At 43.7% G+C, this 24999-nt stretch overlaps 2 protein-coding genes across 4 annotated transcripts in view; both read left to right on the forward strand.

Moving 5' to 3' along the window:
- LOC135526231 (bifunctional heparan sulfate N-deacetylase/N-sulfotransferase 1-like) overlaps positions 1-19235 on the forward strand; it is a 90898-nt gene extending 71663 nt beyond the window's left edge. Inside the window, exons 2-14 of one of the 2 annotated variants that reach the window (XM_064954408.1) lie at positions 58-1131; positions 1991-2473; positions 10435-10522; positions 10827-10981; positions 11229-11414; positions 12262-12390; positions 12551-12733; positions 13167-13263; positions 13832-13955; positions 14336-14510; positions 14772-15052; positions 15189-15291; positions 15490-19235. In XM_064954408.1, the coding sequence (XP_064810480.1) occupies positions 568-1131; positions 1991-2473; positions 10435-10522; positions 10827-10981; positions 11229-11414; positions 12262-12390; positions 12551-12733; positions 13167-13263; positions 13832-13955; positions 14336-14510; positions 14772-15052; positions 15189-15291; positions 15490-15609 (2688 nt within the window). In that variant the 5' untranslated portion in view covers positions 58-567 and the 3' untranslated portion in view covers positions 15610-19235. The remainder of the gene's footprint in view (positions 1-57; positions 1132-1990; positions 2474-10434; positions 10523-10826; positions 10982-11228; positions 11415-12261; positions 12391-12550; positions 12734-13166; positions 13264-13831; positions 13956-14335; positions 14511-14771; positions 15053-15188; positions 15292-15489) is intronic. The other variant, XM_064954409.1, reaches the window with a different exon arrangement.
- Positions 19236-20407: 1172 nt separating this feature from the next.
- cd74a (CD74 molecule, major histocompatibility complex, class II invariant chain a) lies at positions 20408-24999 on the forward strand. 2 transcript variants are annotated; one of them, XM_064954410.1, is made up of 9 exons: positions 20408-20635; positions 21425-21594; positions 21841-21938; positions 22175-22231; positions 22350-22433; positions 23427-23508; positions 23700-23900; positions 24103-24156; positions 24380-24999. In XM_064954410.1, exons 1-9 carry the CDS (start codon positions 20550-20552, stop codon positions 24385-24387), a joined length of 840 nt encoding a protein of 279 aa, XP_064810482.1. In that variant the 5' UTR covers positions 20408-20549; the 3' UTR covers positions 24388-24999. The 2 variants fall into 2 exon arrangements, with proteins under 2 accessions (XP_064810482.1, XP_064810483.1); XM_064954411.1 differs by having other exon boundaries at positions 20409-20635; positions 21844-21938.

The following is a 24999-nucleotide window of genomic DNA, read 5'->3' on the forward strand; positions in this document are numbered from 1 at the left end:
GCAATATTCTCTCTGTGGACTTTTGATGTTCTCTTTCTTTCTTGCGTTTCTTTCCAGGTCATCACCAGATATCGTCCAGGAGGATGCTGCTATTGGGATGACCTTTGTGACCTCACCTTTGCCCTCCCCTGGAAAGATCCACTACCAATCAAGAACCCTGAACAACGGCCTACATGGATGTGGTTGGCTGGTTCCAGTGATGGACAGGTGACCAGCCAGCCCTCTAGCCGCCCTCTTCTACTTTGACTCCCCTCCCCCTCCCTCCCAGACGTGCAGCGTGCACCCCCGGTCGGAGACCCCCCACATCTCTGCCATGGTGACATAATCAGCAGCACAACATGTGGGAGATCCAACATCATGAGACCGTCTCATTTCTATCTCCAGTAGCTGCTGCTGAAGCTGCTGCTTCTCTAGCCTGTGGATTACCGACGAGACCACTTGAAATAACAAGACGGACTTTGGACTAATTTACTTTTTCTCTCCACCAAGTAGCCCTCGAGAGACTGTTTTCTGGGTGTTACGGTTTGACAGTCAGTGAGGTCAGTTGGTCGGGCGTTGTGCGTGACGATGCTGGGATGCGTGTCCCGCCTGCGTCGGCTGGTCCGTCTCGTCCACCACCTCCCCCTCCAGACCTCCCTGCTCCTCCTCTTCCTCTTCTGCACCGTCAGCGTCTTCGTCTCCGCATACTTCCTGTACGGCGTCAAACGGGAGCTCGAGCCCTCAGGAGGGGGTGTGGCTGGCAGCGAGGGGGCGTCGGCCATCTACGATGAACTGCGGGCGAGCCCGTCTCGGCTGCTCCCGGTGCGGGCGGTGTCGGGGGGGCTTGCTGGGGGCGAGGGAGGCAGAGGAGGGGTGAGGACAAACCCCCTGGTGCTGGTGTTTGTAGAGAGCCAGTACTCTCAGCTGGGCCAGGAGATAGTCGCCATCCTGGAGTCTGGACGTTTCCACTACCGGACAGAGATCTCTCCAGGTAAAGGGGACATGCCCACATTAACAGATAAGGAGCGTGGGCGCTTCACGCTAGTCATCTATGAGAACATTCTGAAATATGTAAACCTGGATGCCTGGAACCGAGAGTTGCTGGACAAGTACTGTGTGGAATATGGAGTGGGCATCATCGGCTTCTTTAAGGTTAGAAACACCCTACTGGCTGTCTTTCACTCTATCTCCACCTCTCCAGCTGTCCATCTCTCTTTATCTTTCTGTCGTCCCTAAGGAAATAGATCTCACTGTGCTGGAGAGAATGCTAAAGAGCTGAGGTGAGAAGTAGTACATCCACAGTACCAGTCAAAAGTTTGGACACACCTACTCATTCAAGGGTTTTTCTTTATTTTTACTATTTTCTACATTGTAGAAAAATAGTGAAGACATAAAACTATCAAACCATCAAACTATGAAATAACACATATGGAATCGTGTAGTAACCAAAAGTGTTAAACAAATCAAAATATATTTTATATTTCAAAGTAGCCACCCTTTGCCTTGATGATAGCTTTTCACACTCTTGGCTTTCTCTCAACCATCTTCATGGGGTAGTCACATGGAATGCTATCGGGGAGAGAATGAGAGTTCATCTCAAATGAAATCTCATCTGAAGAGATAGTCAGCTCCATCATCAATGTTGAACAGGAATGTGTGTTAAATATCTCAGCAAGCATTGAGCGAAAGTTGCTGTAATATTTTTTTGTTTTGTGTGAGCACATCTTTAGTGTGTGTAGGTGAGTGTGAACGTAATTGGTTTTCTTTTGTGTTTTTTAATTGAACCTTTATTTAACTAGACAATATAATAACATTGCGTTTTCTCAGACGCCCACATGAGGAAGGGTGAGAGAGAGCTAAAAAGATTCTATGCCACATGATTGGAAGTTTTGCCTATTCAGTGCAATACAACAGATTTCTATCTGCAACGTTCTGAATAGAATTGACTGGAATGGACCTGAAGTTGTAATGCTGTCCCCTCTTGATGTTGTCATTGATTTCCCTCCTGTAGGCCAATGAGAACAGCCTGCTGAGTGCCCAGCTCAAAGGATTCCCCCTCTTCCTCCATTCCAACCTGGGCCTGAAGGACTGCACGGTCAATCCCAAGTCCCCCCTCCTCTTCATCACACGCTCCGGCCAGCCCCTCCCCGGCCCCCTGCCCGGGGACGACTGGACCGTCTTCCAGTCCAACCACTCCACCTACGAGCCCGTGCTCCTGACCAAGACCCAGTCCGCCGAGAGTGTCCCCTCGCTCGGTACGACGGCCACGCTGCTCCCCTCCGTTGTGCAGGACCTGGGTCTCCACGACGGCATCCAGAGGGTTCTGTTTGGGAACAACCTCAACTTCTGGCTGCACAAGCTGGTGTTTGTGGACGCGGTGGGCTTCCTGTCGGGGAAGAGGCTGTCTCTCTCCTTGGAACGACACCTACTGGTCGATATAGATGACATATTTGTGGGGAAGGAGGGGACCCGGATGAAGGTGAAGGATGTCAAGGTGATACATACTTGGAAAATAGAAAATGTCAATTTCCAATGTTTTGGTCTCTGAGACCTTGTAATTGTGTTGCATAATATGTTTGTAATGAAGCATTATTAGCTAGGCAGGTGGGCTGGTACAGGACATGAAAGGCATCGTGCCATTCCTAGTATCATATTAAACTTCTCAGTATGCTGACGCAGATGACATATAATTAGGTTAAAATAAACAGATAATAGCATGATCGATGGAATTGTGTTGTTAGATTTCAGTGCAGCCTTTGATGTTATTTATCCAATCGATAAATAGTGTTCTTCAATGGAAGCTTTTCTAACATCAGTGACAGGGCATTGTCCCTCAGGGCAGTTGCCTTCAGCCGTTTACTCTTCTCGGTTTTTACAAATGATTTGCCACAGGTCTTACACAGAGCTGGAATGACTATGTATGCTGATGATTCCACATGTCGGCACCCAAAGCCAGTGAGCTCATTGGAATTCTAAATAAGGAGCTACAGTCAGTATCAAAACACACAAATGGCACAAATCAACTATGCTAGTTGTTCAGGCTCTGGTCTTCTTGATTACTGTTCGGTAATATGGCCAAGTGCAGCGAAGAAAGACCTAACAAAGCTGCAGCTTGCTCAAGACAGAGCAGCACGCCTTGCCCTTAACTGCACATACAGAACAAACATCAACAACATGCGTGCCAGTCTTTCCTGGTTGAGGATTGGTGAGAGATTAACTGTTTCTCTAGTTTTTTTACGAGAAGCGTTACATGCTGACCAGACCACTCGCACATGTCCGCCCGCTATTCGCGCACATGTTGATTTTGTCCCCCCACACCAGACGCGATCAAGAAACGCAGGTTGAAATATCAAAACGAACTCTGAACCAACGATATGAATTTGGGGACAGGTCGATAAGCAAACATTTATAGCAATTTAGCTAGCTAGCTTGCTGTTGCTAGCTAATTTGTCCCAGGATATAAACATTGGGTTGTTATTTTACCTGAACTGTACAAGGTCCTATATAATTAATCCACAGAAAAAAGGGGAAAACAAGTTTGTTTCAAGTAATCTCTCCTCCTTCAGGATTCTTCTTTTGACTTTATATGGCGGTTGGCAACCAACTTTAAGGTGCATTACCACCACCAACTGGACTGGAGTGTGGACCTCAATTCATCTTTCAGTCACCCACGTGGGTATAGGCTCCTAAAAACCAATGAGGAGATGGCACGTGGATATATGCTCCTAAAAACGAATGAGGAGATGGGAGAGGCGGGATTTGCAGCACCTGAAGCGTCACAAATAGAACCAAGTTCTATTTTAGTGCCTGGCTATGCAGCCTCGATTGAGCAGTGCGGGTGCAATGATTGAATAACATGTATGTGTACATTTATTTTGCAACACTCGAGCACGCGACGCAAGCGGTGTGGTCAGCATGAAAATTCCAGATTGTCTGCATAATCAAATAACATTCAGCTCCGACACCCATACATACTGCACAAGACCTGCCACCAGGGGTCTCTTCACAGACCCCATGTCCAAAACAAATTCACGGCAACGCACAGTATTATACAGAGCCATGATCGTATGGAACTCCCTTCCATCTTCAATTACTCAAGCAAACTTTCAATTCACCTTAAAAAAAATTATTAAACAACATCTCATCAAGATCAACATCTCTCTCGTGAGGCGACACAAACACACATGCACACACACTAAGGGCGTCGGCATGCTGGCGCCTAGCCACACTTTGCGAGCCAACCGGAATGAGTGTACTTGCATACTCCCTTAAAAGACCTTCACTTGGAAAAACGAGAAAAAAGCAGCAATTGTACGGTTTGTCCATTTTGAAATGCTGTAGTTCACATATGTCAGAGTCAAGGCCCGCGGGCCACATCCGGCCCGCGAGAAGGTTTTTTACGGCCCCTGGGATGATCTTGATTTATTATTAGAACCGGCCCGCAGACCGCAGCAAGCCGGCAGCCCGCAGATCTTTTACACGCACCAATACTACATTTCCCACAATGCAACGGTGACGCACCGAGCAGTAGGCTGCTTCATTTCAATATTTATTGGCACAGCAGTCGTCAGCATCACAGTAAAATTAACTTTCAGATACCCATCAAAAATGGCAAAACGGAAGGTGGACACTGAGAACCGGGGTTTCAAACAAGGTGGGAGTCGGAGTATATGTTCACGGAGGTAGCTGGAAAACCTGTGTGTCTTCTGTGTGGAGAAAGTGTGGCGGTACTGAAAGAGTATATTCTGAGACGACATTATGAAACGAAACACGCGGACAAAAACAAGAATATGGACATGGAACAAAGGCTACAAAAGGCAGAGGAATTAAAACGAGGCCTCAAATCTCGACAGGCTCTGTTCAAAAAAGCCAAATCACAAGGCCAGGCTGCTGTCAAGGCCAGTTTTATTTTGGCAGAAGAGATCGCTAAATCAGCCCGGCCATTTACGGAGGGGGATTTCATCAAAAACTGCATGATTAAAGTTTGTGACGAAGTTTGCCCAGAAAAAAGGCAACTCTTTTTAAATGTGAGTCTGAGCAGAAACACCATTGCCGAGAGAGTAGACCAGTTGTCCATCAATCTAAAAGAGCAGCTTGTGAAAAAGGGAAAAGATTTCATTGCATATTCCTTGGCTGTGGATGAGAGCACCGACATTTCTGACATTGCCCAGTTGTCAATTTTCATCCGCGGAGTGGACTCCAGCCTAAGCGTGACAGAGGAGTTTTTGGCTTTACGTCCTATGCATGGCACAACTACGGGGCATGATTTGTATGAAGAGGTGTCAAGATGTGTAAATGAGATGGAGCTGCCTTGGGAAAAACTCGTGGGTTTGACAACCGACGGAGCACCTGCGATGTGTGGACACAGGAGCGGACTGGTGGCGAAGATACGGGAAAAGATGCAAGAGGAAAACGCGACAGGTGAGCTGACAGCTTATCATTGTATCATACACCAGGAAGCGTTGTGCGGTAAAGCCTTGAAAATGGAGCATGTAATGAGCATCATCACGCGCACAGTTAACTTTATCAGAGCCAAAGGTTTGAATCACCGCCAGTTCAAGGCATTTCTGACGGAGTTAGAAACGGAGCATGGTGATTTGCCTTATCACACAGAGGTGCGATGGCTAAGCCAGGGAAAGGTGCTTCAAAGATGTTTCGAGCTTCGTGAGGAGATTTGTCTGTTCTTGGACAGCAAAGGGAAAGACACAACACAACTCCGAGACGAAATGTTTCTGTGTGAAATGGCTTTTCTGTGTGACATTACGAGTCATCTGAATGCAATGAACTTGCAGCTGCAGGGTCGGGATCATGTCATCTCTGATATGTACAGTACAGTGAAGGCATTTAAAACCAAACTGACTCTGTGGGAGACGCAGATGCGGAAAGAAAATTTGAGCCACTTTCCCAGCTGCCAGACCATGAAAGAGAAGCTCTCTACCAGTGCGTTCCCGAGCGCACAGTTGGCTGATAAAATAGGTATGCTTGCCGCTGACTTTCGACGCCGATTTGCTGACTTTGAAGCACAAAAAAGCAGGTTGGAACTGCTCGGTAACCCATTTGCTGTTGACGTGGAAAGCTCACCACCAAACCTCCAAATGGAGTTGATTGACCTCCAATGCAATGATGCACTGAGGGCAAAATATGCGGCAGTGGGTGCTGCGGAGTTCGCCCGTTTCCTCCCCGACACAATGCCCCAGCTGCGCATCCAGGCTGCTCAAACGTTGTCTATGTTTGGCAGCACATACCTGTGTGAACAACTTTTTTCTTTGATGAACCTGAACAAAACATCACACAGAAGTCGACTTACTGCTGAACACCTCCACTCAATTCTGAGGATTTCCTCAGCTCAGAGCCTTACCCGAACATTGATGAACTTGTGGAAAAGATGGGACACCACCAAGTATCACCCTCAACCTCAAACAAGTGAACATTACTGTGCAATCACATATTTAGAGTTTTTACTCAGTTCAAGTTTAAAAGTTAAAGTTTAATATTTGTTTTCACTGCATGTTACTTCTCCTTAAACAAAGTGTTGTTTTTGATTAATAGATTTTTGCACTTTATTTTATTGTATTTCAATCCAATTATATTTTAAAAATATTTCAGTTGAGTGGATGATAGAAAATTGCTATTATTGTTTTTTTCTTTGAAGTAAATTTAGCCCACTTTTGCTAAAATAGAAAATATAGGCTACTGATGGTGCCTTGAATACCGGTTTCTTTCATTTAATGTTCATGTTATGGGGATTTTTATATAAAGGAAATTTGTCTTTTGTGTCTGTTGAAAATTAAAGATTACTGACAGAGCCATAAGAAAATATTGCTTTATTTATCTGATCATATTGGAATATATTTGTTAGGTTTTCAGTAGGTTCAATTAGGTTCACTAGACTATATGCGTCATTTAAAAATTTTTCAATGAACATTCGAACAGTCCGGCCCTCGGCTTGTAGCTAAATTTTTTATTTGGCCCTCCGTCCATTTGACTTTGACACCCCTGCTGTAGTTAGTATAAACTTCCTCAAAATAGTCCGAATGAATATTAATCTAAGATAACTCTGCGGAGCACATCTTAGTCGCGCAATTTTGTAGTACACTACAAGTACCCCAAAAGTATGTGGACACCTGCTCGTCAAACATCTCATTCCAAAATCATGCATTCGGGCAGGAAGCATTCTCTTAGCATCCGCCAAACCCAGATTTGTCTGTCGGACTGCCAGATGGTGAAGTGAGATTCATCATTCCAGAGAACGCGTTTACACTGCTCCAGAGTCCAATGGCGATGAGCTTTACACCACTCCAGCCGACACTTGGCATTGCGCATGGTGATCATAGTATTGAGGCGGGACGCTCAGCCATGGAAATAAAGCTCCAGACGAACAGTTCTTGTGCTGACGTTACTTCCAGAGGCCGTTTGGAACTCGGTAGTGATTGTTGTAACCGGGGACAGATGATTTCTACGCTCTTCAGCACTCAGAGGCCTCGTTCTGTGAGCTTGTGTGACCTACCACTTCGCGGCTGAGTTGTTGTTGCACCCTAGACTTTTCAATTTCACAATAACAGCACTTACAGTTGACTGGGGCAGCTTTAGCAGGGCAGAAATTTGATGAACTGACTTGTTGGAAAGGTGGCATCCTATGACGGTGTCACGTTGAAAGTCTATGGAGTCTATTGTCTATGGAGATTGCATGGTTGTGTGCTCGATTTTATAAACCTGTTAGCAACGTGTGTGGCTGAAATAGCCAAATCCACTAATTTGAAGGGGTGTCCACATACTTTTGTATATATAGTGTATTTCTCAATGGAAAAAAATGCACGAAAATGACATTATTGATTAATCTGTACTGTTGACCAATCACCGATGAAGAGGCATAGACTTTGGCTCTGAACTTTGACTTGCCTCCAGAAAAGATGTGTGCCCGAACAGCTGAAAAATTGTCACCGAAGCCCAATACGAACGAAAAACATCACACAATGTTGTCATAATATACAGTACCAGTCAAAAGTTTGGACAAAGCCTACTCATTCAAGGGTTTTTTGTAATTTTCTACATTGTAGAACAATAGTGAAGACATCAAAACTATAAAATAACATATATGGAATCATGTAGTAACCAAAAACGTGTTACACAAATCAGATGTATTTATATTTGAGATTCTTCAAAGTAGCCACCTTTACCTTTTTTAATTTTACCTTTATTTAACCAGGCAAGTCAGTAAAGAACACATTCTTATTTTCAATGACGGCCTGGGAACAGTGGGTTAACTGCCTGTTCAGGGGCAGAACGACAGATTTGTACTTTGTCAGCTCGGGGGTTTGAACTCGCAACCTTCCGGTTACTAGTCCAATGCTCTAACCACTACGCTACCCTGCCGCACCTTGATGACAGCTTTTCAGACTCTTGGCATTCTCTCAACCAGCTTCACCTGGAATGCTTTTCCAGCAGTTTTGAAGGAGTTCCCACATATGCTGAGCACTTGTTGGCTACTTTTCCTTCATTCTACGGTCCAACTGATCGCAAACCATCTCAAATGGATTGAGGTAATGTGATTGTGGAGGTCAGGTCATCTGATGCAGCACTTCATCACTCTCCTTATTGGTCAAATAGCCTTTACACAGCTTGGAGGTGTGTTGGGTCGTTGTCCTGATGAAAAACAAATGATAGTCCCACTAAGCGCAAGCCAGATGGGATGGCGTATAGGTGCAGAATGCTGTGGTAGCCATTCTGGTTAAGTGTGCCTTGAGTTGTAAATAAATCACTGACAGTGTCACCAGCAAAGCACCATCACACCTCCCTTTCCATGCTTCACGATGGGAACCACACATGCGGAGATCATGCGTTCACCTACTCTGCGTCTCACAAAGACACCGGGGTTGGAACCAAACATCTAAAATTTGGACTCATCAGACCAAAGGACAGATTTCCACCGGTCTCATGTTTCTTGGCCCAAGCAAGTCTCTTCTTTCTTTCTTTCTTTCTTTCTTTCTTTCTTTCTTTCTTTCTTTTTTTCTTTCTTATTGGTGTCCTTTAGTAGTTGTTTCTTTGCTGAAATTTGACAATGAAGGCCTGATTCACGCAGTCTCCTCTGAACAGATTATGTTGAGATGTGTCTGTTACTTGAACTCTGTGAAGCATTTATTTGGGCTGCAATTTCTGAGGCTGGTAACTCTAATGAACTTATCCTCTGCAGCAGAGGTAACCCTGGGTCTTCCTTTCCTGTGGCGGTCCTCATGAGAGACAGTTTCATCACAGCTCTTGATGATTTTAGCGACCACAGTTGAAGAAACATTCCAAGTTCTTGACATTTTCCATTTTGACTCACCTTCATGTCTTAAAGTAATGATGGACTGTCGCTTCTCTTTGCTTATTTGAGCTGTTCTTGCCATAATATGAACTTATGGGGTATCTTCTCTATTACCACCCCTACCTTGTCACAACACAACTGATTGGCTCAAATGCATTAAGAAGGAAAGTAATTCCACAAATGAACTATTAACAAGGCACACCTGTTAATTGACATGAAGCTGGTTGAGAAAATGCCAAGAGTGTGCAAGGCCGTCATTTCTAATGATTCCATATGTGTTATTTCATAGTTTTGAGGTCTTCGTGATTGTCCTACAATGTAGAAAATAGTATAAACGAAGAAAAATCCTGGAATAAGTAGGTGTCCAAACTTTTGACTGGAACTGTTTACACCAACTCTTCCAAACTGTTCCGGCTGGGAAGCATGCGAACGCCTTTACACACACCATTTTATTTTTTTTAATGATTGTTTGTATATCGTTGTATTTTAAATTTGTGTGACTGTCCTCGTCTATCAGTGTTTTGTTACTTGTCATGTTTTGTGTTTTTTGTGGACCCCAGGAAGAGTAGCTGCTGCTTCTGCAAAAGCTAACGGGGATCCAAATAAACAAATAGAGTTGACAGGCTACAGCGTTACGATAGAGACACACACACACACACATACACACACACACTCTCTCTTAAGAACCATAGTCATGAATATTTCAATACATACAGAATAGCAGAACCTTTTCAGTTATCTGTATCTTTCTGTGTGTGTCCCATCAGAGTAGGGCTGCTTCCTCACATGAGCTAGGGTAGAGAAGTATATCAAGGCTTCCTTCCTCTCTTGGAATCCGAACAGTGGGGTGTGAAGAATAAATCACACTGTCTCTCCTGACAAGGCAGGAGAGACACAGGGAGACGGGGAGAAAGAGGGAGATGTGAGTGGATTCATATATATTACGGAGATCAAATGAAACAAACACTCACATCAGAGGAGAGAGAGAAAGGAGGAGAGAAAAGAGTACAGGAAAAATGCACCCGGGGGTGGATGAGGGTGTGTACAGGGAGGGAGTTGCAGATTGACAAATTCAGCTGTGTGTGTGACTGCGTGTGCTTACATGCGGGTGTGTATTGCCCTGCTCACCTTCCCTCTCCTCTCTGAGTCAGGCCCTGTTGGAGACCCAGAGAGCGCTGCGTAACAACGTTCCCAACTTCACCTTCAACCTGGGCTTCTCAGGGAAGTTCTTCCATGCAGGTAAGACCGGAGAACACAGCATCCCACTCATGCAGTACAAGATCTGTGTACTGAAGCTGATAGCATCACAGTTTATACTCCAGTACTCCTTGGTTTATCACCAGAAATCTCTTGTCCTCCTCTCTCTGTGATTATCTTCCTCACCTTCTATCTCAACCTTGTCCATTCCCTGACAACCTCCTTTCTTTGCCCTTTTCATGTTTCATATTCTCTCTGTGCTCCACTGTCCTCCCCTTCTTCCACTATTCCTCTTCTCACCTCCTATCCTCCTCTTCTCCCTCCTCCATCCTCCCTTCGTGTCCAGGGTCAGATGAGGAGGACCTAGGGGATGACCTGCTCCTCTCCTACGTCAATGAGTTCTGGTGGTTCCCCCACATGTGGAGCCACATGCAGCCCCACCTTTTCCACAACCAGTCAGTCCTCGCCGAACAGATGCTTCTCAACAAGAGGTTCGCTATGGTGAGTCTATGTCTGTCTGGAGGCTAGCAGTGGGATGCCAGCAATTAGCCCACCTCACTATGTTGCTCCAAATGAGAAATTCAAACTTTAGCTCAACACAGCTAGTACCACTGTGATTTGAATTGTTATTCCTTCCTTCTTTCTCCCTACCTACCTTATATTCCTCTCTCTCTCTCACTCTCTCTCTCTCGCTCTGTCCTTTCTTCTTCACACCCCTCCATCTCCCCCTCCCTCTCTCCATCTCTAGGAGCACGGTATCCCCACTAACATGGGCTATGCGGTAGCCCCCCACCACTCGGGTGTGTACCCAGTTCACCTGCAGCTGTACGATGCCTGGAAGAAGGTGTGGGGCATCAGGGTGACCAGCACGGAGGAGTACCCCCACCTCAAACCTGCCCGTTTCAGACGGGGATTCATACACAGCGGTATCAGCGTGAGTCATCGACGGTTGCCGACGGTTGCACTCTCTCTCTCCCTTATTCTCCTCTTTACTCTTTCTTGCCTCTACCTCTTATGTGTTTGCATCTCTCCTCCACTTATCTCTGTTCCTACCTCCATCAACATCTTTCTATCTCTCCCCCCCCCCACTTGTCTCTGTCCTCCCATGAGTGGTTGATATAACAGCAGTAGGATTTTATTTATATCACCGTGGCAACAGTGGCCTTGGAATGGACAGTCTCATTAGGCCTTCCCGTTGGGTCAGTAAGTGTGTTTTGAGGATCCCTCTACAGCAGGTGGTGATACTGGACCGTAGCCACGCCAACCACTTGGCTGGCCCCCAAACACTACCTCCTGGATACACCTTTAACAATATAGCAACACCATCCATGGCGATGACCGTAACACTGGCTTAATAACACATAAATAAATCACCAAAACATAACTTAAATCTTCTTCGAAATACATTCTAAAATAAATCCAGTAGTCTAGTGTCTACAGTGTGTGGTGTTGCCAGTAGTTTTCCTCCCCTGCGCTCTGTATCTCTCTATTTTTGTCTGCCCTTGAGATACAGCTCTGAGTGGTCCAGTCTTCTCTGCTCTGCTCATACAATACATTAGATGATTGATATTCAGATCCCCAGACACTCTCTCTCACTGCGTGTGTATTTGAATGAATTTCCATATAGACTCAGAGCGAATGAGGTTTGCTTTCCCCAAACGAGAAGTATAATATGAAGATTATTGAACAAAAGTGGTGATATTGCCTAATATGTTTTGCATTGACTAGACCAGTGGGGCTGTGGGGTGTGTGTGCGTGTGTGTGTGTGTGTTTGTTTGCAGGTCTTGCCCAGACAGACGTGTGGTCTGTTCACTCACACCATATTCTATAAGGAGTACCCAGGCGGACCCAACGAGCTGGACAAACTCATCAACGGAGGAGAGCTGTTCCTCACTGTCCTACTCAACCCGGTGAGTTAACGCGCACACACACAAACGCATGCTCACACACCACACACACTCTTTCATTCTCTCTATACATTCAATCGCTACTCAGACTATCAGAGAGGATTGAAGTGAACCTTTCTGTCTTTCTCTCTACATTTTCCTTCATCCATCTCTCCTCCTCCAGATCAGTATTTTCATGACCCACCTGTCTAACTACGGTAACGACCGGCTGGGCCTTCACACCTTCAAAAGCCTGGTGGCCTTCCTGCAGACGTGGACCAATCTGCGGCTACAGACCCTGCCTCCCGTCCAGCTGGCCCACAAATACTATAACCTCTTCCCTAACGAGAAAGACCCACTCTGGCAGGTCAGTCTGTGGGAGAGAGAGCGAGAGAGAGAGTGGCTGGAACTGCATTAACTAATACTGGGATGTTAAAGGGGTGCTCCACTCAAAATACAACCTAACATGTTAACAGTCTTGGAGAAATCAGCTACATCCAAGGGAAGTAAGAATATCATGTTAGTTTGTATTTTGCATGGATCCTCCCTTGAGTAATTTATTCAGGTTAGTCTCATTTAGGTAGAATTTATTTAACAGGAGTCCTGGTTGGACCCTTGTCCTGGACACCACAATCTGTTGCCAAGAATTGTGTTTGTGTTCAAAGGGCATCTCCATTGATAGTTCCAATATGTAGCCGCATGTCCTCGGGATGTTGTATGGATGGATTTGTTCAGGGTTCATTAAGCAACTGGATACTTGTAAGAATTTCTAATGATCTTCATAAACCCTGGTCCTACAGGATCCCTGTGAGGACAAAAGGCACAAGGACATCTGGTCAAAGGAGAAAACGTGTGACCGCTTCCCCAAGCTGCTTGTCATTGGGCCTCAGAAGACAGGTGAGAGAGACGGAACACCAGCAACCCCCAGTGGGCATCACCAGCAATGGCTCTCGGTCCACAATCTTACGTTGCTTTGTTTCACCTCGTTTCTGTTTCATTTCCCTACCTCATGTAATTATTTAAAATAGGTTGAGTTGAGACGTCTTTGGTCTGGTCTGTAGGAGGGAGTTTTCGAGACTTTGGGCTGAAGAGGTGTCGTTCTTTCAGTGTTACACACTCTCAGTACAGAACAGAACAGACTAACAGGACCTGATCTGTCACAGATGACCGACTGACTCGCTCTCCTCCAGAGTGAAAGCAGAAGGAAGTTTATGAGGAACACACACTCACCGACACTAATGGGAATGGGACACTAACGAGACAATTTATTAGATTAATTGTTATGGCTGCGGCAAGGTGCTTCAAAGTCAATTTGTCAATGCCTCAAAATAGATTCTCCCTCTCGCTTCTCTCTCTCTCTCTCCTTCTTCCCCTCCCCCCTCTGTCTTTCTCTATCCACTTCCTCCCCTCCCCCCTCCCTCTCCCTCCCTCCCTCCCTCCCTCCCTCCCTCCCTCCTCTCCATAGGTTCTACAGCCCTCTATCTGTTCCTGGGCATGCACCCTGACCTGACCAGTAACTACCCCAACAAGGAGACCTTTGAGGAGATCCAGTTCTTCAATGGACACAACTACCACAGAGGCATCGACTGGTATGACTGCCACCGAGAAAGAGCTCTGGGCCCGTGTTCATAAAGCATCTCAGAGTAGGAGTGCTAATCTAAGATCAGGTCCCCACAGTCCATGTAATGGTATTCCTTATGATCTAAAAGGCAAAACTGATCCTAGATCAGCACTCCTACTCTGAGACGCTTTATGCATATGGGCCGTGTTCTGTTCTAGCTGCACAGACAGAATTATAATAAGCAGGGTGATCGCAAAGTGGATGACAACTTAGAGGCGCTTGCGCAGACCCAGACAATGTCTAGAGACTTTCCATTGAACATGCTTTCTAGTCCAGGAGCTTAATATGTGCTTCTGTCAGTGTATAATTTAGTTGGTGTATCTGTTTACTCTTTTGGTGAACACACAGGTACATGGAGTACTTCCCCCTGCCCTCCAACACCAGCTCAGACTACTACTTTGAGAAAAGTGCCAGCTACTTTGACTCCGAGGTGGCAGCGGAGCGGGCGGCCACCCTCCTGCCCAAGGCCAAGATCATCACCATCCTCATCAACCCAGCCGACCGCGCTTACTCCTGGTACCAGGTTGGTTTTAACTCTTTATAATGCATGAGACATAACCATTCTTCCTTATTAACATGTAATATCCAATCCTGGTACCAAGTCTTAGAAATGCCTATAACTGTTAGAATTTATAGTAATGTATGAGTAGTTAGGCCTATGTCATGCTCTTATTACTGAGTTATAACCACTCTTGTTACTAGGTCAGTTATACCTCATCAGGCACCATATTACTTGGTACCATATTAACACAACACCATTTCTTCTCTCTGCTTCCCCTTACAGCACCAGCGTGCCCATGATGACCCAGTGGCTCTGAAGTACTCCTTCCATGATGTCATCACGGCTACCCATGATTCCGCGGTAAAACTGCGTGTGCTCCAGAACCGCTGTCTGGTGCCAGGCTGGTACGCCGTCCACATGGAGCGCTGGCTCAACCACTACCACTCCAGCCAGGTCCTGGTTCTGGACGGGCAGCAGCTGAAGACTGAGCCGGCCTCAGTCATGGACAGGATCCAGAAGTTTCTGGGCCTGGTCAACACCGTCAACTACCACAATATCCTAGCGTGAGTTTTCAAGTTATCTTTAGCAACACATAGCAGCTAACCTACCTAACCATTTATGAAGTTCTTTCAGTAACTGATTCCAAGTGTCCCAGGTGTAGGTTTAGGTACGTTTACAAAATGTTCTGATTTTCTTCAGGTTTGACCCCAAGAAAGGCTTCTGGTGTCAGCTGCTGGAGGGAGGGAAGACCAAGTGTCTGGGGAAGAGCAAGGGGCGTAGGTACCCTGACATGAACCCTGAGGTAAGAGTTCTCATTTGCCAATACAAGTTGTTCACTGATATTTGCTTAATTAAGATACATGTTTGTAGACTACCTTTACGATTATCCTGCTTGTTACTGATAAGGGGTGTTTATTGATTGAGTCTTGGCTGTGGGGGTAATTATCATATTATCTCTCTCTAAATCACTCCTATTGTTCTCTCTTTCTCTTTCCTCCAGTCCCAGTCGTTCCTCAGGGAGCACTACAGGGATCACAACATAGAGCTGTCTAAGCTGCTGTACAGAATGGGCCAGCCCCTGCCCAGCTGGCTCCGAGAGCAACTGATCCATACCAGGTAGAAGTTCCGGGGGGGGGGGGCAGCTCTGAGGACAGTACCACAGCTCAACCATCCCCCTGAAAGAATACCATATGGAGGAGTATGATTCTATCCCCTTAGAGGATTATTTTAATCCCTTAAAGAATCCATAAGGGATAAGTACTCACCCTTGACAAGGTTCAGAAGGGGTGTGTTTTCTGATCACCTGTCAAAGTGAAGATTAGGATGCACGAGCCTCCTTCTCAGGGGGCCTTTCATAAGAGGGAAGGACATGGAGGAAGGGAGAAAAGGGATTGTGATTTATGAGTTGGCAGTGAGTCTACAATGACCTGCCGCCTAAGTTCTCTCCCCTTACTCCCCAAGTTGCACCTCCCCATGATGCACCACCACCCTCACTTGGTACGGTCTAGGAACAGAGACCCCCCAACAGGACTGCACCACCTCTTACGGGGGTTTACCTGTGATACAGACAGGATGGGATAGAGACGGGGGTGGTCAACCCTTATCCGCTCTTCCTTTGACTATCCCATGCCTTACTCACATGGACTCAGACCTTACTCTTGGGAGGAAGAGGAGGATGAAGAGGAAGAGTGAGACTTGACTAGCCTGTACAGTACCAGTTGTTTAAGGCTGGGCGGAAATTAACAGTGTGAGCTTGTGTCAGTCAACACTCTACTCCCATATACTGAAAGACACAACTAACTGCCATCGTAGAAATTGGAAGATGAATGAATAAATTAAATGATGAAACAATAGGGCAGATATTACAAATGAGTAGAGATCAATTAGCTCTTGAATTAATAAAAAATGAATGGCATTAGTTGGAAATGCCTGTGGTCTCTGTCTAAAAACCAAGGGGGATATGTTGTGTATTGACTGGTAGTCTTATTCACTAGGCCTTTGTAGACACTAGACATTAACGCATTTACCAGTGCCAGGACAGAATCAGCACCAGTACATTGCATGGCCTATTGACAGTTCTTCTTTTTTTAAGATTGTGACGATTTTTTTTACCCCTTTTTTTTTGTTTATTTTAACTTTGGAGACGCGTTATTGTAGAATTGACCAGAAAGAAGTTTTGCTTACTCTCCCTTTCGGATGGAGTTGATTGCACAGCACAGGGGGTGCCAGGCTGCACATGTTAAAAGCACAATATGCAAAGTGGTACATCTCTTAAAAAGACTCTTTACAAATTCACACAGGTTCTCATTAACCCCTTTGAGCAAAACACGTTGAAAATAAGTATTTCTGGTCGAAAAGATGTTGAAATGACGTATTTTTAAAGTCTTGTGCTCACCGGGACAGGTTTTCTGTATGTGAAGTTGGACATAAGCTATGTTTAAATGCTCTCATGGAGATAGAAAATGAGAAAACAAAACAATATTTTTATTGAGGATGTCGTCAAAGCTGTGTATATTTTTGTCTCTTTGTTCTATTTAATTTGTTATTAGCAGGTGTTCATAGTATTTCTGCATTGCATCAGGGAGGATATAAAACATGCACATCTAACATAGTCAATATGAGCCTATACAGTTGAAGTCAGATGTTTACATACACCTTAGCCAAATACATTTAAACTCAGTTTTTCACAATTCCTGACATTTAATCCTAGTAAACATGCCCTGTTTTAGGTCAGTTAGGATCACCACTTTATTTTACGAATGCGAAATGTCAGAATAATAGTAGAGAGAATGATTTATTTCAGCTTTTATTTATTTAGAAGATTATATACACTCAATTAGTATTTGGTAGAATTGCCTTTAAATTGTTTAACTTGAGTCAAATGTTTCGGGTAGCCTTCCACAAGCTTCCCACAATAAGTTGGGTGAATTTCAGCCCATTTTTCCTGACAGAGCTGGTGTAACTGTGTCAGGTTTGTAGGCCTCCTTGCTCGCACACGCTTTTTCAGTTCTGCCCACAAATGTTCTATAGGATTGAGGTCAGGGCTTTGTGATGGCCACTCCAATACCTTGACTTTGTTGTCCTTAAGCCATTTTGCCACAACTTTGGAAGTATGCTTGGGGTCATTGTCCATTTGGAAAACCCATTTGCGACCAAGCTTTAACTTCCTGACTGATGTCTTGAGATGTTGCTTCAATGTATCCACATAATTGTCCTTCCTCATGATGCCATCTAGTCCCTCCTGCAGCAAAGCACCCCCACAACATGATGCTGCCACCCCAGTGCTTCACGGTTGGGATGGTGTTCCTCGGCTTGCAAGCCTCGCCCTTTTTCCTCCAAACATAACAATGGTCATTATGGCCAAACAGTTCTATTTTTGTTTCATCAGACCAGAGGACATTTCTCCAAAAAGTATGATCTTTGTCCCCAAGTGCAGTTGCAAACTGTAGTCTGGCTTTTTTATGGCGGTTTTTGAGCAGTGGCTTCTTCCTTGCTGCGCTGCCTTTCAGGTTATGTCGATATAGGACTTGTTTTACTGTGGATATATATAGTTTTGCACCTGTTTCCTCCAGCATCTTCACAAGGTCCTTTGCTGTTGTTCTGGGATTGATTTGCACATTTCACTTCAAAGTACGTTCATCTCTAGGAGACAGAACGCGTCTCCTTCCTGAGCGTTATGATGGCTGCGTGGTCCCATTGCGTTTATAGTTTGTACAGATGAATGTGGCACCTTCAGGCATTTGGAAATTGCTCCTAAGGATGAACCAGACTTGTGGAGGTCTACACATTTTTTTTCTGAGGTCTTGGCTGATTTCTTTGTATTTTACCATGATGTCAAGCAAAGAGGTAGGCCTTGAAATACATCCACAGGTACACCTCCAATTGACTTAAATGATGTCAATCAGAAGCTTCTAAAGCCATGACATCATTTGCTGGAATTGTCCAAGCTGTTTAAAGGCACAGTCAATTTAGTGTATGTAAACTTCTGACCCACTGGAAAATTGATACAGTGAATTATAAGTGAAATAATCTGTTTGTAAACAATTGTTGGAAAAAGTACATGTCATGCACAAAGTAGATGTCTTAACCGACTTGCCAAAACTATTGTTTGTTGAACAAGAAATTTGTGGAGTGGTTGAAAACCGAGTTTTAATGACTCCAACCTAAGTGTATATGTAAACTTCAGACTTCAACTGTTTGTACGGTATAGTTCCTAATTGGTTGGTCACATGGTTTTACCACCGCAACCATATCAAAAAGCTGCTCTTACTGTCTGCAATTGTTGTCAGTCGATATAACAATGCATATGTATTTCCTGACTATGTCATGTCATGTTGTAGACATACGTTATTGCATGTGGTCGAGGTGACATTCTTTCAGCCCCCTCTCACAATGCAATGAGAGAGGTATTTAAGTGGGAGAGAATCAGCCAGGTCATATTGAAATGTCACTACAATGGGTCATATAATACAGTGCCATCTGCTAAAGGTCCAAGCAGATCGTCTGTTTCCTGTCTGTTCATACAATCCCTTCTCATCTCTCCTCACGCAGCCAACTGGTGTACAGAGGTCCTCGATTTCTTTATATAAAGTATTATTGACATGATAACGCATAATAACAGCAATGATGGTACTAATCTTCCTGGACTGTACGATAAAGACGTGTAATTGTCGTCAATAATTTTTACAGTTGTAACTGATATTGTTGGTGCTTTTTAATTTGCAAATAAACACCACTGTATTTTTGTCTCGTTGGTCAATTTGCTCTTCTTTCCCCTCTGAGTTTTCAGATAAGCACTCTATCATTTGGAATGGAGAAACAGATTACTGCTCAAACAAATTATGTTTTGGCATTAGAGATGACGGAGATTGGAACAGTCTCACAGGGGCAAGTATGAGGAAATGAACAATGAGAAAACTCACTATTAGGGTCTGGTGTGTTCACATTTTCTCCCCTGCTTATTTTATAAACATAATCTTGTTAGTTTCACAGTATATTTTAACATTTTTTGGGTTTCAGTTTGAAGCTGTGTTAGAAGATGAGTACAGATATCCATCTCCAGACTGACTGAGTCTAAACTGACTATGAGTAAACGTGTACTGTATTGAGACTTTTCTTGTCCTCACATGACGATCTGATTTATCTTGACAGCATCTCCTTCTCATCACCGCTTCCTTAAAATGAAAATCCCCCAACCTTCACTGTAGAATAAGGGGAATCCTGATCAAGAACTAGGGAATGACCTATGATCCGTTTACAGAAGTAGATAATAGCCATCAAGACATCCAATGAGAATAGAACTTTATAATATGACAATGTTGTCTCTGGGAAGAAGGGATTCAAACATCTTGCATCCTGGTCAACTTTAATATCATACTAACCTTTTCCTATTACCATACTGCAGCTTCTAAAGTATCTGCATCCCATTTCAGAATAGAATTAAGGACAAAAGCCAAATGTTCTTTTTTTCTATCTGTATATTATTACCTCCTGAAAATAAGAGAAGCAAAATATTGCACTGGTTCAAACCTCTATCCATAAGTATTATTTCTATTCGTTGTTTTATCAAATACATCTCATATAATTACTGGGACAGTTTAGGTACGGGGCTAGATAAACACGGGGGTATCCGTTGTAAATGTTGCACCCATTCCAGAATGAATTATGATCTGTAGAGTAAAAGCGTTTCCTCGTAAACCAATCAAATGGGATGTTAATTTTAAATGTTACATCTGAGGGATTTTCTAACAACTATTAATGCTATGAAAAGTTGAACTACTTTCCTTTCATCCGTTCAGATTTGTCTGCCTCCATCAACAAGTGATGCAGGGCAGGTTGACCAATGACAGCTTAGAATAAACTCGACAATGTAGTTGAACCTGCCCATCACTTTATTGACTCGGGACTTTCCATTTTAATTCCAGGCTAGACCATTGTTCTATTCATTTCAGCCCGATACTTTCTCTGAATAGATCCCTTCCTCATTTACTACACTGTTAAATCGTTGCGTTCGTCGGGTCCAGACTAGTTTTGATTTGAGAGAACTTGGACGCGGAGAGAATGGAGGTGCAACAGCAACATGATGATGCGCTCCTGGAGCGCACAGGGAGCCAGGACGTGATCCTACCAATGACAGCTACAAGAGGGTGAGACACAATTACTGAAAAATCTATAAAACATATTTCATTTGTTAAGTATTAGAAATTAAATATGTTTTATTGATGTTGCAGTTAAATCGGTAAACATGCATTTTGCCTATAGGGTCAATGTTTCTTTACCGTCCAAATGAAGTATGTATAAACTCAAATTATTTTATTATAATATTAAAAAGGATATATAAAATAATACTAGGAAAGTCCTTCAAAAGGTGTAATATTTTATGCTTATTAAGGTTACAACTGTTAGGCTATGCTATTCTGAATTTACATCATTATTGAAAGTATGCACAAATGATATTGAACATGCAATCACGACATTTGATTTCATGTATTTTTTTTTATTACATTCCCAACGTGTTGATTATAGTCATTGTTGAGGGATTATTTAAAAAATGGGAGCTATCTGATTAAGTGGCCTTCCCCATACTTTCGCTCTTTCCTAGTCAAAGCCTCTGCCTGGCAACTAGTGATGTCTCACAAACCTGCATTAATCATTGGCTCAGGAATGAGGAACAGAAAACGGTTTCATATTTTCATTCTAAAAAGGGGGGTGGGTACTTTTTTGTTGCATAAGAGCTGGTTTAGGATTAGCTTTTGACTCTAGACCAGAGCTTTGATTAGTTGTTTTTTTTTGGAGGTGCACCGATCTCACATAACATACCAGGGAAAACCCAAAAATGTCAGAGATGCAATTATGCACATCCTCATACCACTTTGAAAATGACATTTGATCCAGTCCCCATGGGGTCAAGGTGTAATCTCTATATCTCTCTGTAGGGCTTCTAACAGCCGCCCGTTGAAGATAGCAGGGTTCACAGTGTTGGCCTGTCTCCTCCTGGCCGGCCAGGCCTTCACTGCCTACATGGTCTTCAACCAGAGGGGCCAGATCCACGACATGGAGAAGAGCAATGACAACATGCGCAAGCAGCTGAGAAACAGACCTCCAGGTAAGGGAGGAAGGGGGGAAGGAAAGGGGAGGGAGGAGATGGAGGAACAAGGAGGGAAGGAGTGGTGTTGATGTAGGTAGTGTTGATATACTTATTTAGGAAGAGAGACTGGGGGGACTTGATAGAAAAGAGGAATACAGGTACTGGGTTTATTCCTCTGAAGTTCAAAGTTCTGGGGGAGCTAGCTTTCTTCCAATTGGAAGTGTGCACTCATTGGTCTCTGTCACCCCCCCCCTTTTGCTCAAGCAGTAGCCCCTGCCCAGATGCACATGCCCATGCTCAGCATGCCCCGGCTGATAGACTTCACTGATGAGGACACCAAGACAGAAAAGACTCCCATGACGGTATGACTCCTGTTTCCCCATTGCGGTCTTCTTAAAGGCTTCTATGAACTGAGGAAAAGCGGTCATTAGATGGCAGCAACTACTCACTTGCAACTGTCAACTTGTGTTTAACTCCAGTGAAATTGCATTGTATATCTACCCCCTTAGGAGTAAGCTCCCTCTTCCTGCTCTTTTGAAATTATAATATGAGTGTGATGAGTATTTATTTTCTGTTTGTCTCTCTGCTCTCCCATCAGAAATTGGAGGCCACTGCCATTGTGAGCCTAGAGAAGCAGGTGAAGGACCTGCTGCAGGTAAATTAATAAATATATATTCATTTATCCACTCTTTGCATTGAAGTCACCTCTACAAAAGGACAGAGAAATGTCAAATATTGACAATCGATTGATTGATTGATCAATCATTTATTAGAGCCCCCAGCTGCCCCAGTTCAACGAGACGTTCCTGGCCAACCTACAGAGCCTGAAGAGACAGATGGAGGAGGCCGAGTGGAAGGTGAGACTGAATCTGTGTGCCCCAAATAACACCCTATTCTCTCTTTAGTGCATTCCTTTTGACCATGGCCATAAGGCTCCTGTTTACCGTTTGGGACTCACCCTGAGTACATATACTTATAATAGGCAGGACAAACATATTTCAATGATTTCACTTATATAATCAAAACCAATAAATGATAGCAAGTTTTTTTTTTTGCCTCATTCAGTAGTTTGACCTAATTAAGTAGATTCATGTTGAAAAATAATGTGAAAATAATAATTTATATTCCTAAAGCATAAATTGAAAATTATACTGTTGCTGCTTCCTGTTGTCATGGATTTTACATTTATAGCCCAGTGTCAAAACATTGGTTTTAGATGTCCAAATTCATAATCAATATGCTGAAATAAGTTGTGATATGTTGAAGACGATACAGAAAAATGACACCCTACAGAGACACTATTCACACTTGTGTTCAGGTAACTTGTATTCTGGTAAATTAGTACCTTATAAACTTCTCAGGCACCAATATTTACCAGTTGGTCACTCTATACTGGAATTGATTAGTACAAACCAAAGATATGTATCTGGTACAAGCAATTGAATTTCTAAGATCGTGATAAATATAAACTTTCATACTAACACAACCAATCTAAGGTAAAAAAAAGGATGTGTATTTTCTGTAATTCTTGTGTGGTGAAAACATTAGTTTGTTTAATGTACTAAGACGTTTTGTCTACCATAGGGAATTTAGGGTAGTATAAAATATTTTGATTTAAGATGATAGTTAATGAAGCACACTCACAGTTTTTTTACAACAATGACATACATTTCTTACTACTTTAACTATAGAGAGAGTTTAACCACAATTGTTAACCACAATTTAACCAGGCGCTCTAGACTAGAGCTTACTAGATGTCTCTCCTTATAATATCCCATGAATATACAGTATATGGCCCACACATAGGCCTATCTTATTTGAACTTTAACCCCCTACTGTGTTTTCTGCAGGGTTTTGAGACTTGGGCACGTAATTGGCTGCTCTTCCAGATGGCCCAGGAGAAGCCCCCTGTACCCACCACACCTCAGCCTGGTGAGTTTACCACAAACCACCGCCATCACCACCACCCACCAACCTTCACACCACCTTACGAATGCACAACTTCCTCTGTCTTGTCTCTCTGTCTCTTATTTCATCCACGACCTGAACCAAGTATTGAATAAAAACTCACCTTTTCTCTCCTCTTTTCTTTCATCTTTCCCTCTCTTCTGTCTGTTCCTCAGCCGCTGGCCTGCAGACCAAGTGTAACCTGGAGAAGTCGTTCCAAGGCCGTAAGCTTGGTGTCTACCTCCCTCAGTGTGACGAGCAGGGCAACTACCTGCCCATGCAGTGCTGGCACGCCACTGGTTTCTGCTGGTGTGTGGACAAGAACGGCAAAATCATCCAGGGCACCAGCATGCGTGGCAGAGCCATCTGTGACAGAGGTAGGAACTAAGCAGACAGTTATACAGCGTTAAGCGTTACTGACCTCTGTGTCCATGCAATTGCTTTTTAGTGCATTCTGCAGTCTATAACAAAGCTCATTTGCTCACTATTACACCTGCCATGGTATATCTATGCAGTTGTATGTACTTATAGGTAGTGATGTGACTATTTTTGTCTCATGCTCCGGTTTGTTCCCTGCAGTCCCCAGTCAGATGGCAGCTTTCCCCAGGATGATGCAGCTGAAGGAGTTCAAGGGTAACGTGTTTCACAGACAAGCAGAAATAGAGAGGGAGAGAAATAAACTCAATAACAAACAGACAGAGAGAGAGAGAGGGATACAATACATAGACCACACTTGATTACATGGAACTAAAAGGTGTTGTCTGACTGTTTTGTTTTTACACTGTGTACTGTTCATCTGAATCAATTGCATGATGGTTTCGTACATATGGTTGATTCTATTCTCTATATTTTGCAGATGAGTAAAACCACAGCTCCACCAGGGCACCAGCTGGCTTGCTCTCTCCTCGTCTCACTGCCAGATCGAAAAAAAATGTTTTATTTTTTTTTTACTTCTAATGACTATTTCACTCTTCCTCTATCATGATAAAGGTCAATTATATGGGATACAACACAATGAAATACCTTTGATTCATGGATAATAGTTTTCTTTGGACAGTATAAATGCTGTGAACATTATTAACAGCATTTCTTTTGCTTCTGAACTCAACACAGCGATGTAAAGCATTTGAGATATAAATACAAGATGTGTGTTACATTTTAAACCATGCACAACACCCAGACTTTTCCATCCCCAAACCCTGACCCAAACTCCTGTCAACTTTGACCCCTAGTCCCTTAACCTGGCCCTCCAATCATATCCAGCTGATGGGGGCTAGCCCCACCCCATTTCCCTATTCTGTCTCTCCACACATAGACTGGCATAGGGCTTATTTGATCAGCTTCTGTCTAGAGTTACTAACATAGATGTAATGTTTTAAACCTCTATAACCATGTCTTTGAAGCATGCTTTGACTTTTATGAATGTAGGGATAGGTGAACCGATAAAAATTAATAAAGTGCTATTTCCTACTAAAA

This window comes from Oncorhynchus masou, chromosome 32 (assembly GCF_036934945.1).
Source record: "Oncorhynchus masou masou isolate Uvic2021 chromosome 32, UVic_Omas_1.1, whole genome shotgun sequence".
Classification (NCBI taxonomy): domain Eukaryota; kingdom Metazoa; phylum Chordata; class Actinopteri; order Salmoniformes; family Salmonidae; genus Oncorhynchus; species Oncorhynchus masou.